General features: G+C 43.8%; 1 protein-coding gene across 2 annotated transcripts in view; it reads left to right on the top strand.

Annotated features, from left to right (window-relative positions):
* Positions 1-18,192, top strand: part of SOCS7 (suppressor of cytokine signaling 7) — a 29,962-nt gene that overhangs the window by 2,375 nt on the left and 9,395 nt on the right. Inside the window, exons 2-8 of one of the 2 annotated variants that reach the window (XM_070560525.1) lie at positions 5,352-5,416; positions 7,938-8,042; positions 8,496-8,597; positions 9,474-9,604; positions 10,112-10,280; positions 12,397-12,525; positions 17,971-18,106. In XM_070560525.1, the coding sequence (XP_070416626.1) occupies positions 5,352-5,416; positions 7,938-8,042; positions 8,496-8,597; positions 9,474-9,604; positions 10,112-10,280; positions 12,397-12,525; positions 17,971-18,106 (837 nt within the window). The remainder of the gene's footprint in view (positions 1-5,351; positions 5,417-7,937; positions 8,043-8,495; positions 8,598-9,473; positions 9,605-10,111; positions 10,281-12,396; positions 12,526-17,970; positions 18,107-18,192) is intronic. The other variant, XM_070560526.1, reaches the window with a different exon arrangement.

Genomic DNA, 18,192 nt, shown 5'->3' with positions numbered 1-18,192 from the left:
GAACTCATGCTGAGAGCTTAGGTCTGGAAAAGTGTATGGCTGCTGAAGCAGCTTTTTTTGTAGGTAGGCTCTGCAGTCGGTGCTCCACTTACCAGGACAGATGAAATTTTCATCAGATGGGGGGGAGGGTAGGATTGAAGCTGAGGGTAATGACATAGGATAGATTGCTAATTTTCTTGTGGTTTGTCTTGCCTTTGTTCCATATTGACCGGGACTTGGTCTAAGATTCTCGGGACGCCAAATATGAGGTGTGGCGTGAAATTAGCTACTACATCTAATAGATTAGAAAGAGGAAAAGGCATATAACATTATACGGTTTTTTGCCTTTGGAAGCAGAATTTAATGGTCATTGGTTGCTCTGTCACCAACTCTCACACTAAGCACAATACAGATTTCTGCTGCCGAGCAAATTGGGCTGTAGCTCTGCAAAGAAGCTTAGTTCAGGGCACTGGAGAATTACATTTTTTGGTCCAAGGGCTTTTTCTGATGAATTGGAGAAGAGCTAGGTATTTGAGTGTGAACGTCTGGTTGACTGCTGTTACGAGGCAGCAGGTTGTACAGGGAATGTGAACATTCAGATTCCATTTAGAACTCCCAACATCAGCTGTGGGGTGCAGGCCAATTTTTTTCTTCTTCCTGCTTCCCTGTTTTTTTTCATCTGTAAAATGGGAGTGATTCCTGTCTTGTTCTTTTCCTTATAGGAATAGAGTGAAGACAAGAGAAATTGAGATGGCATATTTTGTGGAGAAGTAACAAGATGGAACTGGTTATTTTATTTATTTTTTTTCATACTTAGGATTTGGTGCTGTTAGATTTGCTTGCTAGCTTTTCCACAGCTTACTATGTGCCAGTCTTGCTGGCAGCCTTGCAGCTGTGAGAAACTTGGTAAGTCTGGCTAGGGTAGTTGTGATTTCTATGGATCTGCACCTCCTAAGTCAGTCTGCCCTGTTGGGAGAAAGGATGAGTTTGGGTTTTTAGCTTGTTCTCTTGTTTTGATTGGTAGGACCTGGAAGCCATGAGAAATGTCAGTCTTTTGCCAGAAGGTAAATGCCTTCCTCCTTATTGTTGGTTGGAGTTAATTAGAACTTTCTGTAGTCTTTGCTGTGTAATTTGGGGCTTCCACAGTAACCTCTGGGCATGATTCTCTTTGCTCTTCTCAACATCTACCTTTCCCACAGCTATCACTAGAAAGTACTTCCTAACAATCATTTTATAAGGCTTAACAGTTTCCATATTTTAACATCAGGCACACTTTAGTTCCTTTCAGATGCTTTAGTCTGCTAAGTGGAACTGCCTGAACATACTGAGTCTCAGATCTAGTACGAGTTAGCTTAGAGAACTCTCTTCAAGTGAAGGAAAAAATGGGCCCACCAACTAATCAGGTTTCTGTTCTGGAGAACTGGGCTAGGCCTTGTAACACACATATGTTGGAATTCAAAGAGCTGGGCTTGATGCCTGTGGGCCTCGGTGTAATATAGAATTGCTATTTCAGGAAAACCAGTGAAGTTCCCTTGTCTGTTTCACATATGTTGAGCTGATTATCTTCCTTTGTATTTGGTGAGAAATAGCATTTAATCTGACCTTTTTGATTCATCACATAATACACACTTGGTTGGAAATGGGTACCTTGTTAATTTTTCAAGATTTGTTTTTTCCCAGTTAACAGTTGAGGCTATTACTGGCAGTCTGCATAGTTGTGAGGTAGAAAAATGGAGAACAGTTCTGCAGTGGTTTCCATCTATTTGTTAGGGGAAAAGGTACAATTCTGGAAGAGAGGCAGGCTGCCTTGGCATCAGTTTGGGGCCCTGCTGTCATGGACAGACCTGGCACTTGTGAGAAACCCTTTTCTCTGTTTCCTGAGTCTTCAGGTCTGAGGGGATCTTTTTGAGAAATAGCATGATGTGCTGAGAGCAAAATGATTTTACGGTGTGGTGAGGAAGTTCTGACTTTATGTTTGGGTTTTGGGTCCATACTCTGTTGATCTTTTCAACTATATTTCCATGAGGTGGTTGTGGTTGGCAGCTCCCTTTTGGAATGAGCAACCTGACTTCAGAAGTCTCTGTCTGTCCATTTGAGCCTATGTCTTTCACTCCTTCACATTTTCCCCACTAACATCATTCCTAAGGTTTTAGGCCTTGGACTGTGCCTCCTGGCCTCTCCCTGGAAGTTCTCTCCATAGGTTCTTTAGTTTAGTTTATGATGGAGTTTTGGATCTGACCTTGCTGCACAGATGTCTGTGTATTGGAACTAAAAATGAACACATGGTTTTTGTGCCTGTAGCACATGAACAGACACTGGCTTATGATGTGTTGGAAATGGCACAGGCTGGCTGACTTGGCACTATGCGTTAGCAGGGGCAGAGGTACATTGGGGCCACAAAACCTGATATTTGGGCATCTTGGTTTGGAAGTTACTTTAGAAAAGGACATGTGTAAGTCCTAGGATGTCAGTAGAGGGGATTTATGGACAAGAAGGGGAGAGCATTACTATTTTATTGTTTATATTTTGGTTTCAAGGAATTTGAAAAGTGGCCAATGGTTATATCAATGTGTGGTGGGCCTGTCTAGTCTAATACTTTTAACTCCTTTTATCCCACAGATCTGTTGCCATACAATTAGTAATTTGCAGAGTGGAAGTGGATGGAGACATTCTGTCTCTTTGTTACCTGCAGCATAAGCAATGCGTAGCTCACACAAAGGACTGCCAGCCTCAAAGAGGGCCTTTGCCTGATGTCTTCTGCTGCCCCTGTCCTGTTCTCCCACCTGAGGCATAGCCCACCAAATCCTACCCCACCCCACCCCTCAAGTCTTTCTGCTGCTGAGATGCAAGTGGCCCACTGGCAAAGTTACAGTGGCTTAATTTTGTACCCGAATGCTTGTAAAGATAATCTGCGGAGGAATAAGATAACATCAGAATGTAGTATAGAAGGGTTAGCTAAAAATGTGATCCAGAGCAGTAGCATTCATGTTGTTCTCCAAGAACCAGCACATCCAGCTCAGAATGGGCTTTTATCATTTTAAATGTTTCACATATACAAAAGGAGATATATAAATTGTATATACTATAATAATAATGAAATGCATACCTAGATCCCCATCACTAAGCTTAGCAAATAGAATGTTACCAGTATTTTTGAGGACCTCCGTGTGTTGCTTGCTGATTATGTCTCCCTGCTCCTCCCCATAACTACCATCCTCAATTTTGTGTTAATCATTCCCTTGCTTTATTTTTTTATAGTTGTCTAGATTGGTCTTTTCGTGAATGACTGCAATTAGAATGTGCTCAGGATCCTTGAGACTGCTTTGGATTTTTAGTTGGATGGTCTGTCCCTGGAGAGAGAGGGAGTGCTCATATTTATTATTAGCCTTTCAGCCTCTTAGACCTTCTACCTCTCCGAGCTTCCAGCTCTGAGACCCCCTTATTTGCCAGAAAAAAACATCCCAGGGCTCTCAAATGGCTCTGCCTGGGTTTAGATTCATATGTATTTCTTTTTCTACATCCTAGAAACTATGATTTTCTTCTTCAAAATGCTGGGTGCGGGGGAGAAGATGAGCTGGAGTGAGAAGGCCTCCGCAAGATGTGTGCATGTGGGTACTGCCGTTCTTCAGGGCTTGGCACAGAGGAGACTCGTCCTCAGCACGGGCAGATGGCAGAATAATGCAGCTTCCTCTGAGAAGAGGCAGACAGCCAAATGGCTGAGGTGTGAGCCCTTTGAAAGGCCAGTGCTTTAGGTTTCTACTTACTCAGTTTTAATGTTGTGCCCACAAGTTATCAAATAAAAATCAGTTTGGAAGCTCTTCAGCAGCCTTTAAGGTTCATGTCCAGTGGAATTAACTTTCCACCCCAGCCCTCTGGAGTGTTGGAACTAAGCTGCAGACTGTCCTGAGCAACTTGTATAGACAGACGGACTGTGTGTGATTGTGTCGTGTTTTGAAGCAGCCACCTCTCCCCTGAGTGCTGTGGGCGGGGCGTTCCCGGTAGGCACCATCATTTCGCTTCTTAAGTCTCAGCCTGGAGGAGGTTGCAGAGGGAGTGGAGATAGGCCAAGGGAGGGAATCCAGCATCTCGCCTATTTCTGAGTAAGGTCTTCACAGTATGATTTTGAAATTTTGTTTGAAGTGAGTTCTGAGAAGCTCAGACATCTATGTTACAACATAAAGGCGTAAAGATCTTCCAAAGTCAAATAATTTTAAGTAGGGTTTGCTTTGCTTCTGCCCCCCCTTTATTGGTGCGGTTGATAGTTGAAAAACATTTGTTTTATTTCGTCCTTTGGGTGAGAGTCATTTCGGAAGGTGAGCCAGCTACAATGCCTGGCATCAGGCACTCAATTCTGGGGTAGGATTTTTTTTTAAAATTCTGGTTTATTGAGGTATAATTTATATACCACCTAAAATTTACCTTTTTAGGTGTCCGGTTCTATTAATCTGGACAAATGTATATAGTTGCTATAACCTCTACCACAATTAAGATAGAGCATTTTCATCCCCTCCACAAGTTCTCTCTCCTGATCAATTCAGTCATCCTGAGGTGAGTTTTCTGAGCTTAGCACATTTCTAGCCGGAAAGTCTTTGTCAGAGTCTTTTGAATTTCTTTCATTTCTTGCTGAAAAACAAGTTGAAATTGGTATAAAGTGAAGTTACCTTTGGTCTGTCTTTTCACAGGAGATCTGGCTTTTCAAGCTGGTTCCCTGGAGCAGCATCAAGAAGTCATGGGGGAGTGATGTGACCGGCAGCTCAGAGAGGGGAAGGGGCCATCTTTAGGTGCCAGGCAGAACCCCTAACCTGTGGAGGCCCCCTTGTTAGCTGATGGCTTTGCCCCATGGCTTGGGGCGTTTGGGTGGAAGTCAGAGCTCTTAGTGGTTGAAGAGTGCATGTGCATCTTGTAGTGCTGTCCTCAGGTCCAAATACGGTCCCTGGTTCACGCTGGGACCTCCTGCTCCGAGGGGCAGGCCCAGAGGGAAGGCTCTTCTCTGAGATGGCACCTGTTCAGGTCAAGATCCTTTCCTTGGCTCCCATATGAAAATCAACTCTGCATCTGACTTTGTTCCTCTAGAAATGGACTTGCTGTTTATCACCCACGGTGTTTTACTCCTTCACTGTGCCGGGTATGGAGAGATCCAAAGGGATGCTCGTTGCTTTGTAGGCTGGTGAATTCTGTAGCCAAATCTATTTAAGAAATTGCCTTAATTATTTCATTCTCCTCCTTTAAATTGTAGGCTTTATTACAGAAGTGTTGCTGACAATGACTAGGGTTTGGTCTGTTTCTCAGTGCATCTGGACTCGAGTGTCGTGTGATTGAAGTGCACGTGTGCTCATTCCCCTTATTTTCTCTTGTGCTTTCTCACCCCCTAGGAAACCCAGGTTGACAAGAACTCAAAGTGCCTTTTCTCCAGTCTCCTTCAGCCCCCTATTCACAGGTAAGGGTGCTCTTCTTTTTATTCTGGCATCTGAAGCAAGAGTGTTCTAAGACCTGTCAGGAAGCACTTGCAGATGCATCACAGAGGGAGCTCAGGCGCGTCTGCAGTTATTTTCTTCATTCCGTGCCCGCTGGGTTTGGGGCGAGGCTATTTTTGTGGTGTGGCATGTGTTCTTGACTTTGAATGCTTTATGGTTGAAGGTAGAGACTGCTTGCTGGTCATTAGGTGGCCCTGCAGTTATGCAGTGCTCAGTTGAGGGTCACCACATATAAATTAAAAATAGAAAATTACAAATTTACAGGTTCACAGTGCATAAGGGACTCTCTAGAAGTCGTGCAATTACTGTCCCCGCTTCCACGGGAGTTATGGATTATCTAATAAATGTGACCCATGATTTTCTGATCTATTTTTTAAAGACTTTGGGCAGCGGGGATTACATGAACTCTTGTCTCACCCATTTTAGGGCTAGTAGTTCTTGCAGCTGTTAGAGCTCTTCATTGTGTCTAATTTAAGTCTCTCCTCTTATAGCAGGGCACGCAGTTGCTAAAGTAGGAAAGTGGTTGAATGTCTTTTGGGCAACTGCCTTCTTCTGTCCTGGGGAACTTTTTCAGGGAGGGTACATCTTGTCACATTGGTCCGATGTGAAGCTCCTGCTTGAATAAGCTGTGGAAAAGAAGGTCTTCAGCACCCTGCCTCAAATCCCAGAAACTGAGTGCTCCTCAGTAGTTATGGCTGAGAAGCCTTTAAAAAAATCCCCATTTCAAACTCTTTTGGATATTGTGTCCCTCAAAAAGCTGATTGGAAGAATTATGATTTGGGAATGGACATTCCTAGAAGATGTTAAGCAGACTAGTGGGACCCCCATTACTGCATAGACTGCCGTGAGCTGTCAGAACAAGTAAGTCGATGCCTGTAACAGGCACAGGTGGAGAAGGAAGTCTGTTTTTGCCCCAAGCCCAGAATTAAAGAATCTTATCCTGTAGTAGCATGTCTTTCTAGTTAATAATTGTTTCCTCTTTAAAGTAAGGAACACTCAACATTTGTAGTTTCAGGTTTGGTGGTCTTGTTTCAAACAGCCTTAGCACTCGTGAATTACATCCTTAATTTAAGTGCTATACCTACAATCTAGACCTCTCTGACCCTTCTGGAAACACACTTATCTGGGCTCATTGCGTTGCTCTGGGCAGCGAGGGTCTCAGTTACTAAGCCATGTAATGGGTTCCTACAACTTCCACTGATGACTTTTAGAAGGGCTTTTCTGCTTATCTTAATTAGTGTTTAAGACCTTTGTAAAAAACTGTATTAGATTCTGAAATCCCAGCTCCTGGCCTTTTAGAGATATTGGTTATCTCATTTTATTAACTGGGAAGTGAAAATTCTCGCTGAGGGGCTTATTCACCCCCCTGAATAAGCAAAAAGGTGTTGGAAGTAATACCCCTAAGGGCCAAATTAGAGAAATCCCAAATTCTGATCTGTGGATCAGCTCTACCAAAACAAACCTATTCTTGGCTGTCAACCTTTGTTAATAAAATATCTTTTATAGGGGCCAGCCCCATGGTGGCGTAGTGGTTAACTTTGTGCATTCCACTTCAGCAGCCCAGAGTTCATGGGTTCGGATCCCGGATGGGGACCGACACACCACTCATCAAGCCATGCTGTGGTGGCATCCCACATATAATGTGGAGGAAGATTGGCATGGATGTTAGCTCAGGTCTAATCTTCCTCTCACACACACACACACAAAATCCTTTATATACTCTGATGACTCAAGTGGAGAGAGGATAGATGGAGTTGGGTGGCAAGAAGGAGTGTATATAGCAGAGACCAGAGCTACGTGACATGCTGGGAAGTAGAAGAAATTCCACCAAGCTCCTATTGAAAGGCTTCCTCTAGGCACACTTGAGTTTTGGCTGACAGGGTTGTAAATGCAGTTTTCAGAGTTTGTAGCCTCAGCTATTAGGAAGTAGCTAATAGCTACTGAAATGTTGGTTCTCTTATGAATGAATATTCTAGAAAATTTAGATGTGGAAAGCCATTTAGGAAGAAGTTGGTGCTAACGTTGGGACCTTTATCTGCATTCAGTTTAACAGTTCTTACGTTTTTCTGGCACTTGCTTTCCATGTCCATTTGGGCTTAGAATCAGCCACTTGCTTTGCTCCCTGAGGCAGAGGTTGATATACATGTCTTTAAAATAAATGAGGTGGGTTCCATTTGAATCCATTTGAATCAAGAAGACCCCGTGTTCAGGGTTATATCGTCAGTGGCAGAACCACTTAGTTGGCTTTTCCACTGTCAATCCCATGTTTTTGTCCTAAAGAATCCTTGATCTTTAACAGGGTAAAGGAATGATAGAATTTAAAATTGACTTCTCAGGTGCTGGAGGTGATTCCAGCCATGGGAGCATTAGCTTTGGAGCTTTTTGAGAGCCATGACCTCTGAGCCTCCCTTGCTTGCCCTTGGCTTTTGGCCTCAGCTTTGGTCAAGATGCTGCTGTAACAGGCTTGCTCTGTGAATCCCTCAGGTGAAACAGTGTCGCTTGTGGACGTGGACATCTCTCAGCGGGGCCTGACCTCTCCACACCCTCCAACTCCTCCTCCTCCCCCTAGAAGAAGCCTCAGCCTCCTCGGTATGGCCTCCTCTCCTCTCTGCCTTTTTGCCCTAGCGGGAGGGTGAGCTCCAGGGACCTGCTGTTCTTTGCCAGGAGCCGAACAGGCTCCTGGGTTTCGAATGATGACCCAGTTATTTTCTGTCCCCTTCTCAGCACCCCTGTTGTCTCCCTAAGAGGTTAAATGGGTCTCTTACCTGCATGTCCTAACATTTACTGTCCATATGTTGATTAGATCTGTATTTATCTTGCCCTGAATCTACTGCTAGTAGGCTGCTTTAGGAATATTCTTACTTTCGTGCTTCTGAGCAAAGAAAGCCAGATTAAGATGATCGTGGTCTTCTCTGAAAAAGGGTGAAGGTCAGGCCATCTTGCCCCAGGGAACTGGCTGAAGATCCTTCTCCCTCTGCTCTGCCTTCACTTCTCATTCTGTGCTCATATCTCTGAACCTCTTGCTTTTGTTCTCTCTTCTAGATGATATCAGTGGGACGCTGCCTACATCTGTCCTTGTGGCTCCGATGGGGTCTTCCCTGCAGTCTTTCCCCCTACCTCCGCCTCCTCCACCCCATGCCCCAGGTTAGCTTAGCTTAGAGGCAAGACTTGCAAGAGTTGGGAGTATAAAGTGATAAACTTTTGAAGGATGAGGGAAATCTATTTATGGAAATAACAGAACTTATGAGAAAACTTAAATCTTATCCCCTTGGCTGGACCAAAACGCCTTAGAAATGAGGCCAAGAACTGGTTTTTCTAACCTGTTTTCTTTATGGAAGTGAATCTGATTTTTTTAGAGATAAAATACTATTGAATTTTTTGTCTCTTTGCTGCTGAGACTGTTTTGCAGTCTCTGAGTAGATATCACTTAGAAACTGCCTTAAATTTCAGGATAATGAGGAGGTTTAATATATTGCTGGTTTTCAAAGTTCTCTGGTTTTTCTAAGTTTTAGTATTTACTGCAGCCTTGTAAATAAGTACCAAGCATTTAGTGGCCCATACCTGCTTTGCCAGCCTCCAGTACCCAAGGAATAAAATGAATGAAATCGGCATTTTTTCCTATTTGCCTGGCAAAATCGTTACTCCTCCTGGGCAAGTAAGCAAGTCACTATTTCCAAGGCTGCTTTACCGGCCGGCACTTCACCTCAAGGTGGGAGAAGCTGGAATCGCTCTAGGCTGGTGAAGGTCCTGAAGTAGTCACCTTAGTCAGGTTAGTGAGCAGCTCCCCTACCCCTTCCCGGGGTTCAGTGCCCCCACCCATCCTTCACAGCTCTCACGAGCACACACAGCTTTTTGTTCCAGCCCATCCGGCTGTTTCCCACTGCTTTGCCTTCCACCCTTTCTGGCTTAGCTTCTAATGCCTTGCCCCTCTCAGTTAGCATCTCTGTTTTGGAGGGAGGGTCTGTTTGGGGTTGGAAGCAATGAGGATAAATAAGTGACCAAGACCCTTTTGCCCTGCAGACGCATTTCCTCGGATTGCTCCCATCCGAACAGCTGAATCCCTACACAGCCAGCCCCCACAGCAGGTCCAGTGTCCCCTCTACCGGCCCGACTCAAGCAGCTTTGCAGCCAGCCTGCGAGAGTTGGAGAAGGTAGGTGGTGCCTGAGGACTGGCGGCTCGCTTCCTCTCCCACTCTTCTAATTCTGTACCAGGCTCTCCTTTGATTATTTTTAGAGGAAGAATAGTTCCTTGCCTCTATATTTATGGTGACAAAACAATACACTGCTGCTATTAATTCCATAAGAGATGTCGTAAAATTGAATCTAGGGGGAAAAAAATTTGAATGTGATGAAGATAGGTGTGGAGAAATGTTTGCATAGGCTAAGCTGATTTTGATAGATTAACTGACCCAGGTCCCTCTTCTCTTCTTTGTAGGGCCTTGGTAATGGAATTATAGAATTATCCTTCTGTTACTTTGGAGGGCTCAAAGTATAAAGAGCCTGATGTTCATTGCTAATGAATGAGACATTCTTAGCAGCTTTTACCTATTGAAATTGTTTTGGAAATGAAGGGTTCTCTTATGATAAGATGGATTGTGCTGAAAACTTTGACATTGCTCTGTTCTCTTAATTACTTGAGCACATGTTATCTTTGATAGTGTGGTTGGTATTGGGGGCCAATGAATTGGGAAGATGCAGAGATGAAGCTAAAAGGGAAGCCAGATGGTTCTTTCCTGGTACGAGACAGCTCTGATCCTCGTTATATCCTGAGCCTCAGTTTCCGATCACAGGGTATCACCCACCACACTAGAATGGAGCACTACAGAGGTAAGAGGCACTAGGGTTTGAGGATAGCCTTCTTCTTCCTTTGCCTTTCTCTACCTTTGCTATCTGACTTTTCCATGGGAGGGATTCATAGAAATGGAACTGTGAATGGGGGGAAAATCTCATAGACTCACTTGAATGTTGATGTGGGCACTGGTTTCAATCAGGAGCAGAAGTATTGGTGGGGGTAGGGAGGAGAGTAAGGGTTCCATTTTTTTAAATGGATTCTTAGCATCCTGTGTCTAAATAGGGGGGCCTGAACAAGACTGTTGAAGAACAGAACAAAGCCAGTAAAACTCTCCTGGTAGAAGGAGGAAATAAGCTGGGGCCATTGGACAAACTCTCCCAAGCTTTGTTCATGATTAAATTTGCCATCTAGAGATACTTGGGGTTAAAACATATATACAAAGAAGACCTTAGTGCTGATGCTGTGACTGTTCTATTCTGAATTCTTTGCCTGGTAGTCACATCAGCTCTTCCTGCCAGGCAGCATGGTGATGATAATTTAATTTCTTCTTTTGGTCAGCTTTGAAGTTTCTTAGGAAATAGCCATCAGAACTCTTGAGAGTTTGTGGGGCCATTGTGCTTTGGACTGTCTACCTTCTTCCCTGGTGGTACCGCCTCCGTTGTGGTCAGGTTGTGCTTACTGTTCCAGTCGTGTCTAGAAGCTGTTAAACACAGCAGTCTGGATTGGCTTTGCATTGGGGCATTCTGTGTATGACTTGGGCCAGAAACTTGTGATGACCACTGGTGATAGGACGGGGTGGTCCATCCTTCGTCAAAATACCTGCTTATGCTGCACATAGAAAAGTGCAGAGTTTTGGGGACTCATCCCTACCGTCCCTCACACTCGCCCACGTGTGCTCACCCTTCAGTGAACTGTGTAAGACACTGCATCTCAAGCAAGAGTCTCTGTCATGCTCTACTCAGGCACCACCACATCCTTCCCGCTCTCAACCATGTCCTTCTGCTGGATTTATTTGGTTTGCTTCTCTTTTGAGGCAGGAAGTAGTTGTTTAGGTCAGCATAGCTTTGTGCATGGTTTCCTCTGCCCCCACCTCTGTCTTAGAGAGGCATGAGAGAAAGGAACCTCAGACCAAAGACCTGAGAATTAATTAGATACCTGTGGGTAGACTGCTGCCTGTTTTCTGCTGTTCCTAAAAACAAAAATCAAACAGAAAAACAAAATGCAAGGCAAAGCATTTCAGAGTGAAGATTTCTGTAGACCTATTAAAATGGTAAATGACTAGGCCCTGGGAATGATGAGTAAATGCTTGACCTCTAGGTTCCTGACAGGTGAGATGCCAGGAATGAGAGAGCTCTTTCAAATGGTTCTCCAATTACTTTTTGTTCAAAGGGACTTGTCTTCCTTGAATAAATGGGATTTTTAATAGAAGCCTCGTGGGCCTTTCAGTTGCCGGTTTGCAGTGGAGCCTTTGTCTTCGTCTTTTTGAGTGACCCTGTAGGAGAAGCTCGAGAGGCTCAGATCGGCAGCTTTCTCGAGTGATTAGTATCCCTTTTGTGGGGGATTCCTTTGGATCCAGTGCTTTAGTTTTGGGAGTTTTTTGTTGTTGCTTTAAGTCGTGGGAGTTCAGATTCCCTTTTGCCTTTGGGATTGGAAAGTTGGGGTGGGATGTTTGTAACATGTTGGGCTGTGGGATTTTAGAAGTTAAAGAAGAAAAGACTTAGAATTTGGCTTTTTTTTGCTAACACTCGTGAGAGAGACCAACACGTCTGCTGTTCTTGTCTTTCCTCGTCTCAAGGGGTGTCATTTAAACTCGCTTTTGCTGTGGCAGTCTTTCCTTATGGTCTGTGATTTAAGGATTATAGTGTGTTCATGCTTGGCAAAATCTTTTATGTCTTTTTTTTACTTGAATTTATTATTTACTTGTTCAAGAAAGCCTTGTAAGACCTAATTTATGTCTTATTAAAGGCAACATCTTTCCTTCCATTAATTGTGGAACAAGCAGGAACAAGTGGCTTCAGGGACCTTGTCTGACTCAGCTTGCCCACAGACTACCCTCCCAGAAGTGGGAATCATGAAAGTGTTCTAGCTAGCCCCCCTGATCTTTTTAAGGTAAGTTTTACATCTTTACCTCTCTGTAATTTTCCATGGCAGGAACCTTTAGCCTGTGGTGTCATCCCAAGTTTGAGGATCGCTGTCAGTCGGTGGTGGAGTTCATTAAGAGAGCCATCATGCACTCTAAGAATGGGAAGTTTCTCTATTTCTTGAGATCCAGGGTTCCAGGTAAGGCTGTAGTTATATTAATGATTTAACTTACTTGGGTACCATCCAATAACATATCAAAATGTGCCCCTGCAAAAAGAAAAGGCCACACTTACTTGAAGCTCTTTATTTATTTTATTTATTTATTTTTTTTGAGGAAGCTTAGCCCTGAGCTCACATCTGCTGCCAATCCTCCTCTTTTTGCTGAGGAAGACTGGCCCTCAGCTAACGTCCATCCCCATCTTCCTCCACTTTATATGTGGGACGCCTGCTGCAGCATGGCTTGCCAAGCAGTGCCATGTCCATACCCGGGATCCACATTGGCGAACCCCGGGCTGCTGAAGTAGAGCGTGTGCACTTAACCGCTGCACCACGGGGCTGGCCTTAAGGAGGCTTTTGAAGCTCTTTTTCTTGGCTATTATAGCAACCACTCTTTCTAGAGTCCAGTGATTAATCCCCTGCCCTGTACATTAATCTCTCAACATATTGAAAAGGAATCTTTGCATCTTTGACCACGTGAATGAGAAAACAGATCTTGCCTCTCATACGGGCATCATGTGAATATTTAACATTCAGAGATGTCTCCTTGTCCCTCATCCAGGCATCTCACACTTACATGTGAAACAGAGAGTAAGAGCTCTCAGGTCATTTCCACAGGAACAGGGAAGGTAAAAGAAAGGCAATGGCGAGTGTCAAGGAGGCTGAATTCAATGGCATTGTGCTCTAGATTTTGTCCATGTTGTACTAAATTTACTGTTAAAAGTAGGTGTTTTTTGTTGTATCTTGTATTCCTACCACTGTTGAATATAAAGACTTCTCTCCATTTGAGAGCACTGGGCAGTTCCCATCTTTGCTGGTTATATAGTCTTCCTGCCTGCTAAGTAGCGAGTTACATGTATAATCTCTGTTGAAGGGGGAGAAGGGATGGTTTAGAGGAATCTGCTTTTATAGTGTTGGGAAAAATAACGTGACAAGCACATTAATTGGGGAATTTGTAAGACAAACAGAACTTAAAAAATGAGAACTTCATGCTTTCCCATTGAATCAAATTAAGATTCTTAAACAAACTGGGTGCCAAGAAATTGCTCTAGCCAGAAGTTGGAGGGAGCCTCAGGCAGAACATCAGTAGCAGGCTTGAGCCAGGTTACAGGAATGTGTCTTATAATCTTGGTGATTTAAATAAGTGTGACAGGGTGCGAACTATATTAATTCTCACTTCATTTAATATTTGCCTCAGTGCTGTCAACACAGTTGGGTCTCATGCAGTTGACTTGGTTAAAGGGAAAAGTTAGAATCCTTTCTTATAAGAATTGACTCTGCTTAGCAGTTTTTAAAGTTTGTGGCTTTTGGCGGGGGTATTTATTTAACAAACATTTATTTTGTAACTCAGTCTCAAAAATAAGCCACATCTTTACTCTCAGAGAGCTCAGCCTCAAAGAGGGTACAGGTTGGAAGATAAAGGCAAGAACAGGGGTTAAATTCAATACAAGACGTGGCAGTGATCAACAAGGGTAGGGTGATCCACTCTGTTTGTGGGTGAACTAGGGAGGTCCTCAGAGGCTTCTGGAGTCTGGAGCGTGTATCTCCTTGTCGAGTATTGAGAGACTTCATAGACTCTTGGACACCTCGAGTCTAGCTCATTTCATTCCACAGATGTGCCCTGTCTGCAGAAATGTTACCTAAGATTCTTAACATTGTTAATGGCTAGAGCTTGTAATAATTGCTACTATTTATTGAGTGCCTATCTTGTGCCATGTACTTTGTCAGGTTCTTTATTTAAATATCTCTCATTTCTTACAACAACTCCAAAGTTAGATAATAGCTTGGTCTACTTACAGATGAGACTGTTTTCACTTTGCTGGTGAGGACACTGAGTCTGAGGCTCAGCCGTGAAGTTACTATAAAGGGTGCTCAGCTTGTCACTGCTGAAGGCGGGGTTCAAATGCAGGCCCAACTAACTCTAAACCCTGTGCTTTATTTGCCCCCCCTCTGTTATGGGGAAAAGTAGCAGTAAGCAATGGGCAATTGAGTTTGCTGGACTTGTGGAGGGTGTCTTTCTAGGAGCTCTGATAGATGCTACAGGTAGGATATCTATTTATCCTTAAAATTATAACCAAGTTGAGAAGGCAAAGCAGAGTTAGTGTTTGCCCCCAGACCACACGTGACCTCTCCTTGAAGGATTGGCCCAAAGAAGGTAAAGCCCGTGCTCTCCTTTACCATCATTTCCTGTCCTCCTTCGCTCATCATAAAGGTCTAGGCGTTCTATGAGGTTGCCTTTATTAGGGGCGGGGATCGGCGTGAGGCAGAGCTAGTCATTCGCATTTAGGTTGAGCTCTATCAACCTGCACCAGGGATTTTAACTCAGGACATTCTAAAAGGAGCTGGTTGGTTCAGACTTTGGGATGATGATAACTGAATGCCTACAAAGGGCCAGGTATTATTTCATTTAACCCTTACAAAATCCTTTGAAGGGTTATTACAGTCTCTCTTTTTTAAAACAGATTAAGAAACTGAAGTACAGTGCGTTGCAGAACCAGGATGCAAAATTAAGTTTTTCTGGCTCAAATGTAGAGCTGGATGCACTAGCAGGACATGGAGGCTTGTGTTAAAGGGATGCTAAGGATCATAGGAATTGTCAAGCTAGGTCTAATGGGAAAGTTCTGGATGGTGGCACAGAAAGAGCAGAAGGAAATTAGTTAAAATAAATAGAATAATTGGCATCTAGGGGAGGGGGCCCTTGGTACAAATGATGGCACCTGAACCTGGTTTCTCCTTATCTCTTCTCACTATAGTATTGGAGCATGGGCATAACAAATTTGAGGCCACTGATTGCATCTCAGTCTGGCCCATTCCACAGTTGTAAACCAAACCCCTAACACCAGGCTGCAGTCTCTAAAGGAGAATGTGATTGGATTAGCCCAAAACCTTCTGTTGGAGCCAGAACTGAGAGTGAACTGTCCTTCTTAGTTGGGGGAATCCTCTTCATCTGTGAAGTGCATGAAGAGAAAATACCTTTTCTTGTTAAATCACACTTTGAGTTGGACAATGCTAAGGAAATTGATCACTTCCTCTTTTGTAACCATCATTAAGCTTATACTTAATTGTTCAGTGACGTGTTGTCCCTGTATCCCAGGGTTTCTCAATTCAGCATTTGGGGCTGGATAATTCTGGTCTTCAGGGAAGTTTGGTGTGCCAAAAAGACCTGGGTGTTCAGGTGCTCAGACCTGGAAGAGATTTGTCCCCCTTAATCTGGTCCATGCTGGGGAAAGAGAAAATAGTGAAGTAGCTGGAAACTAGATTTGTGCCCAGGACCCCTGGCACAAGGACCAGAGGAAAGTTCCTGATGATCACTGTCCCATCTCGCCCTGTCCCTTCTGGCTGCACTGCTGGCTTATCTTGGATTTATTTCTCTTTCTGACCTCTTCTGTTAAGACGCTCTAGATGTGAGAGCTCCAATCATTTGGTACTTTTGGGAGCAAAAATGGTCAGGTTGGCACCAGGGACTATCAGAGAATTGCTGTTTATGAACCTAAGGCTAAAAGTAACACAATATAATAGGCAAGTATATATGGTCATTAAAATTCAAGTAGGCAAACAATCAGATAATTGTATGCTGCTTATTACCCTCATCTCTTTAAGCACAAGTCCTATCGTACTGTGTCTTTGGGAATAAATAATGAGATACATAAATTACTTTTATCTCTGAAACATCATGTTGAATTTAGCAATATTACAACCAACCCCCAAAAGCTTTCTGTTTGCCATAGTTTAATTTACTAAAGAATATTTTTAAAACATGAGAGAAAGGGTAAATTCAAAGAGGCATTTGAACCCCAAATCATTTTTGAAAACCACTTGAATTTAAATATATTCAAGAGAGAAATTCATGTGTGAATTTTTTTTTTAATGGTGTGGGAGGAGAGGACAGCCCACGTGGGTGGAGGAGGGCTGCAGTGCTTCAAAATACAAGCCTTAGGCCTGAAGAGGTGGAGTGAGGAGAGGACTCCGAGAGGCTGGTCATGAATCATGGTGCTGTGACGGCCCCTGTCAGACAGAGAACACCCCTGAGAGCTTCCCTGGGCTAAACTCTTCCTCACGCAGAGCCAGGGGTTCAAGACAGGCCAGCTCTGTTGGGTCTGTGCCATGAGCAAGTTCTCTAAGCCCAATAGGCCTCAGTTTCTTTATATGTGAAATGGGGATAAAACAGTGGTGTTTGTCTCAAAGTATAGTTTTGAAGCCTAAATGAGTTAAATGTTTTTAAGATAAGCTTACTTGTTTATTAACAGTATAATATGTATTTCGTTTTGGTTTTTTGGGTTTTTTTATAAACTCAGTTGTCAGTGACCATGAAAAGGCTTTGAGAGGCAATCTGCAAGCTTTAATTTTTTCTTCTCACGGCTCCAAACAAAATTTAAACGCTCTTTGAAATTAAACTCCAAAAATAGTACATATTTTATTTTCTAACAAGTTGTGTGTACAGAATTTCTTTTGATATGACGATGACTGAGAAAAGAATTCTTTCAAAGATTTTGCAACTCAGATTCTTTCTGAGAGCAGTTTGCTTATTTACCTTCCATTGCCCCTTTGTTTATTGAAACGAGGATATGCTTTGTTCCTTTGAACCTGTTTCAGTGTCCCTGCCAGTCTGGGTGTCTCCATTCTGTGGCTTTGACCTTTAGTGGGTTGGAATTTCCCTGCGCAGAGCCTGCTGATACTCATGAAACACGGTGTGGGGCTCCTGGCTGGCATCAGTCAGCAGGCACTTCTGCACTGAGTGCTACTAATTCCACCTTGCCCAAGCAACTGTAGTTGCTTTTCTTTTAATAGCATCATCCTCTTTTTTTCTGTTCCTGTACCCAGCCTAAAAATTCAGAATCAAGGAGGGTGGTGGTGGATAGGAAATAGAGGTGGTTAAAACTGATGGTTCCAGTTCGAAGTAATGGCAGGAGTCATAGGCTTGTCAACTTTGGTCTCAGCTGTTGCCTTCTGCTTACCAGCCTCTCAGCTGGAATTTGCTGGGGACCCCTCAGCACAGCCTTTCTGAGCCCTCCGCTTCAGTATACTGCTAGATGTGCTGAACAAGTATCTTCCCTTCCCAACACCGGTGCTTTTGATTCTTGCCCTTCACTGAGAGCCTCAGACCTGGGATTGGCTGCTTGGCTCCAAGGAAAGTCTCTAGCTTGGCATTTTTAATTGGGCTGTTCTGAAGAGCAAGACTCTCAGGTGCTAAGAGCGACGCTGGGGAGGCCCTCGGTAGAGGATCGTAGATTCTCCTGAGTGTGAAATATGGTAGTGGCGCTTCTGCAAATGGAAATCAGCAGTCCTTTGTGGAAGGGAGATTTGCACAGAACACAGGTGTGAACTATAAAGAAGCCCCATTTCCCTTTGCTGGGTCTCTTCATAAGAGAAATTGTGGTTAGCTGCATTGTTCCCTCTGATTATTTCTCTTGATTTTCATTCTTGAAGGACTGCCACCAACTCCAGTCCAGCTGCTCTATCCTGTGTCCCGATTCAGCAATGTCAAATCCCTCCAGCACCTTTGCAGGTTCCGAATCCGACAGCTCGTCCGGATAGATCACATTCCGGATCTCCCACTGCCTAAGTACAATGGGGTCTTCAGGGTTGGGGCAGGAGGGTGGGTTAGTTACAACTGTTAGTGAGGCCTGCAAGCTGATTGCACAGGCAGAG

The sequence above is a fragment of the Equus przewalskii genome, chromosome 10, assembly GCF_037783145.1.
Source record: "Equus przewalskii isolate Varuska chromosome 10, EquPr2, whole genome shotgun sequence".
Lineage (NCBI taxonomy): Eukaryota > Metazoa > Chordata > Mammalia > Perissodactyla > Equidae > Equus > Equus przewalskii.
Note: the sequence above shows the minus strand (reverse complement) of the source record. Positions and strands in the feature narration are given on the sequence as shown.